This window comes from Lithobates pipiens, unplaced genomic scaffold, assembly GCF_037356315.1.
Source record: "Lithobates pipiens isolate NorthernLeopardFrog02 unplaced genomic scaffold, aLitPip1_a1.2 Scaffold_41, whole genome shotgun sequence".
NCBI classification, from domain to species: Eukaryota; Metazoa; Chordata; class Amphibia; order Anura; family Ranidae; genus Lithobates; species Lithobates pipiens.
In genome coordinates this window covers 7,170,161-7,173,945 of record NW_027507861.1, presented here as the reverse complement: position 1 = coordinate 7,173,945, position 3,785 = coordinate 7,170,161, and the positions used below count along the sequence as shown (strand labels likewise).

The window sequence follows — 3,785 nt, the reverse complement described above, 5'->3', positions numbered from 1 at the left end:
GGTGTGTAAAGAGAAGTGCAGCGCTAAATATAAATGAAAAAAGTTGCTACGGGAACTTTAAAAAAATTTATGTGCAAAAACAAGTGACCAGAAAAATGCAGTGCTGAATGAAGAAAGTTGCTTCGGGCAACTTGCTAAGAAATGTACAAAAACTTATGACCAAAAAGCCGTGAACAACACTCCAATACATAGCAAAAAAGCGAAATTCTATAACAACAATCGCATACATGAAAACAAATAAAGGAATATAGTGACCACAAATGTATTATCAAAAGAAAGTCTATAAAGTGACTGAGTGATCTTCATATAAAAGACGTGACTTGATGTGAGTACCAGACCTCGTGAGACCCGTCACCGCTGATAGGATTCAAGGCTTTCCGAATCGCCTGTGACCCCCCTTACTCCGGGAGCTCAAGAAAAGCGGATTGGATCACAGATCCCCACCATGGAACTCCGGGGTCTCCTGGGCTTACTGGACTTCCTGGATCTCCCGGCTCCATTTTTTTATCTCTTTCCAATTATACTTTAGCGGATGACATTTTGAACAAAATATCATACGCATGTAAATTTAGTTTTTGCCTCAGAACAGTAGTGGGGTTCTGAGGGTTAATTACGTAGGTTGGCCTTAACATCAGTCTGGCCGGGCCGTGTTGGAAGTTCTGCCTGGTCATGTGAGCGGTGAGGTGCACATGACAGGCCAGAACCAGACCTGGTTGGACGTTTTGAATACCAGCCTTCTCAGAACCAATCAGTGGGAGTGCCGGGCCCCGCTGAGGAGTCCAGGAAGGGGCACTTAAGATGTGTGGGTCACGTGTTTAGGAAGAGGAGTTTGTGAGGCCCGTGTGGTCTGTTCTGGTTCCAGGACTGGGGTAGCCCCGTGAGGGGTCCCGGTCACGGGGTTTTCGACACCCCGCAACATGTTCCATTGGATGCCCCCAGCAGACCCATCTGGTCTGGGGTAGGGATCCGTATGTTCCCGAGTCTCGGAACCGGCTGGTCTGGGGTAGGGATCCGTCTGTTCCCGAGTCTCAGAACTGGCTGGTCTGGGGTAGGGATCTGTCTGTTTCCGAGTCTCGGAACCGGCTGGTCTGGTGTAGGGATCCATCTGCTCCCGAGTCTCGGAACCGGCTGGTCTGGGGTAGGGATCCGTCTGTTCCCGAGTCTCGGAACCGGCTGGTCTGGGGTAGGGATCCGTCTGTTCCCGAGTCTCGGAAACCGGCTGGTCTGGGGTAGGGATCCGTCTGTTCCCGAGTCTCGGAACCGGCTGGTCTGGGGTAGGGATCCGTCTGTTCCCGAGTCTCGGAACCGGCTGGTCTGGGGTAGGGATCCGTCTGTTCCCGAGTCTTGAATCTGGCTGGTCCGAGGCGTAGTAACTGAGGGAGGATTCAAGGTGTCCGGGTGTCCGGGTGTGCTCTCGGCTTAGAGAGGCACCACAGCTCGTGGAAGTGACCGGGGGAGGACTCTTCGGAGGAGGGCCGGCAAGTGGCATCCTGGGAAGTGCCTGGTTACTGAGTTGGGAAGGACACTGATGAATCCACACTTTTCCAGTATCATAGAGGAGATGGGAAACGTTCCAGGTACTGAGGAAAAAGGTTCCCGTTCACCCTTAGTTACAACTTGTACACGTTCAGGGGATTGTTTCAAGTTTGAGTCAACGTGCTGACTGCCATGATCTCTGGCTAGAGATCTGTTCAGCCTTGAAGTACCCAGCTGCGAGTGGCTACTCTCTGGGTGGAATTAGAGACTTTGCTAGACCTGCAGTTCAAGGCGCCTGAGTTCTTTACCCCGTCCCCTCTGTTCCCATGAGAGACTGTGTTGTTGGATGTTACTACCGCAAAATAAAACCTTTTGAAAAGGACTTTACCTGTGTCGGTGGTCAAGTCGTTGGGTATCAACCTTGGGAACCCCTAGATGTGGAAGAGCAGGCCAAGAGAGGGTAACTGGTAAGCCCAATAAGTCAAGGCCGTCCTGCAATGGGGGTTATGGCCGCTACAATACTAAACTGGAAAATATTTTCATCCTACTCCTCGTCTAACCAATCTGGAGAACCTTTGGAAAGACCATTTGGACATCTGACTTCCAGCCAGAGATCGTTTATATGGATACCCCGTAATTCTTGGTGGGTTACACCATAAAGCTCGCTTGGCTCATTAGGCATACGCCTATCTGAGTCCAAGCCTTCCGGTGAGCCTTCACATAGTTGGTGGTGGATTTCACAACTTCTCGATATCTTCCTTTTAACAAGTCACAACGATGTCATCATGACCATTTCATCTATGGATTCTGATTCATTTATATGTTTGATTTTTGGTGACCTATTAAAGCTTAAAAACATTTCCCCCCAAAGACAACGGACGTGGCTCTACAAAGCATTGCCGAGGCCCTCTGGCGAATCTCTCTGGTTTTTACGCCATAGATGATCGGGTTCATCATCGGTGGGACAAGGACGTAGAGGTTGGCGAAGATGATGTGGAACTGCTGAGAGATGTGTTTGTGGCCAACTCTGTGAGCTATGAAGCTAAAAAATGCCGGTATGTAGAAGAGAACGATGACACACGTGTGGCACACGCATGTATTGAAGGCTTTGAAACGAGCCTCGGAGGATGAGAGCCTCAGAACCGCCAAAATAATAGCAGCATAGGAAATTATAATAAGGACCATGTCCACACCAATGGAGCAGGTGGCTACAACCATTCCATACACCACATTCACCATTATGCTAGAAGTCGCCAACCTAGCCACAGACATGTGCTCACAGTAGGTGTGCCCTATGACGTTGCTTCGCTGGAACGATAATCTTTTGAGAAGAAAAACGAATGGCGTAACTGTGCAGAAACTTCTCAGAAGAGCCACCATGGCCGTCTTCTGTATGAAGGAGCTGGTGAGAGTGGTAGTGTACATTAAAGGGTGACAGATGGCGCAGTAACGGTCATAGGCCATGGAGAGCAAAATGGCGGATTCTGTACAATAAATGAAATGGATGAAGAACACTTCGGTGAGACATCCAATAAAAGAGATCTGATGGTTACCAAACCAGAAGATGCTGAGGGTCTTGGGTACGGTGGTGGAGCTCAAGAGGACGTCGCTGATTGCCAACATCATCAGGAAGATATACATGGGCTGGTGGAGATTCTCATTGGCTGAGATGACCAAGACCAAGGCGGAGTTTCCCAGGAGTGACAGAACGTACATGATGGAGAACGGGATGGAGATCAGGAGATGTGAGTCCTCCAGGCCAGGAATTCCCATCAGGAGGAAATAATCAGGGTGGAAACTGGTGGAATTTGGCATTTTTCAATTTTGTTTTTCCAAGTTTCCAAACTTCTTGAGTTGCCTTTGATTCAGAAAAACATCAAAAGTTGAAATAATTGTACAAAATTTTGTTATTGAAGAGATATAATTCTAAATATTTATTTATTTATGTATTTATTTGGAATATAGCAGGGTTTGATCCGTCCTCTAGTTCAGTGGCTCCCAACCTCCATGGAATCAATGACTGGCTGAGCAAAAGACAGCCCCTTCCCAGACTATAGTGGTGGGAGGGGGGGGGAGGGCAGTCAACTTTGATTAGGGCATCAATTGACTGGCCTAGACCAGGTGTCTCCAAACTACGGCCCTCTAGTTGTTCAGGAACTACATTTCCCATCATGCCCAGTCCTGTCTGTGAATGTCAGAGTTTTACAATGCTTCATGGGACGTTTAGTTCCGCAACAGCTGGAGGGCCGTAGTTTGGAGACCCCTGTGACCTTGACGAACGAGTCTGACCAGAGTCTGTAGATGTGTCG

The 3,785-nt window shown here is 48.6% G+C and overlaps 1 protein-coding gene across 1 annotated transcript; it reads right to left on the bottom strand.

Annotated features, from left to right (window-relative positions):
- Positions 1 to 2,325: 2,325 nt before the first annotated feature.
- On the bottom strand, positions 2,326 to 3,294 carry LOC143956725 (olfactory receptor 52Z1P-like). The gene has a single exon (XM_077466916.1). The coding sequence runs from the start codon at positions 3,289 to 3,291 to the stop codon at positions 2,326 to 2,328; it is 966 nt and encodes a 321-aa protein (XP_077323042.1). The 5' UTR covers positions 3,292 to 3,294.
- Positions 3,295 to 3,785: the final 491 nt, after the last annotated feature.

Bases quoted from the DNA above. Each gene is read 5' to 3' on its own strand.
- LOC143956725 (XM_077466916.1), bottom strand. From the start codon at position 3,291: ATGCCAAATTCCACCAGTTTCCACCCTGATTATTTCCTCCTGATGGGA.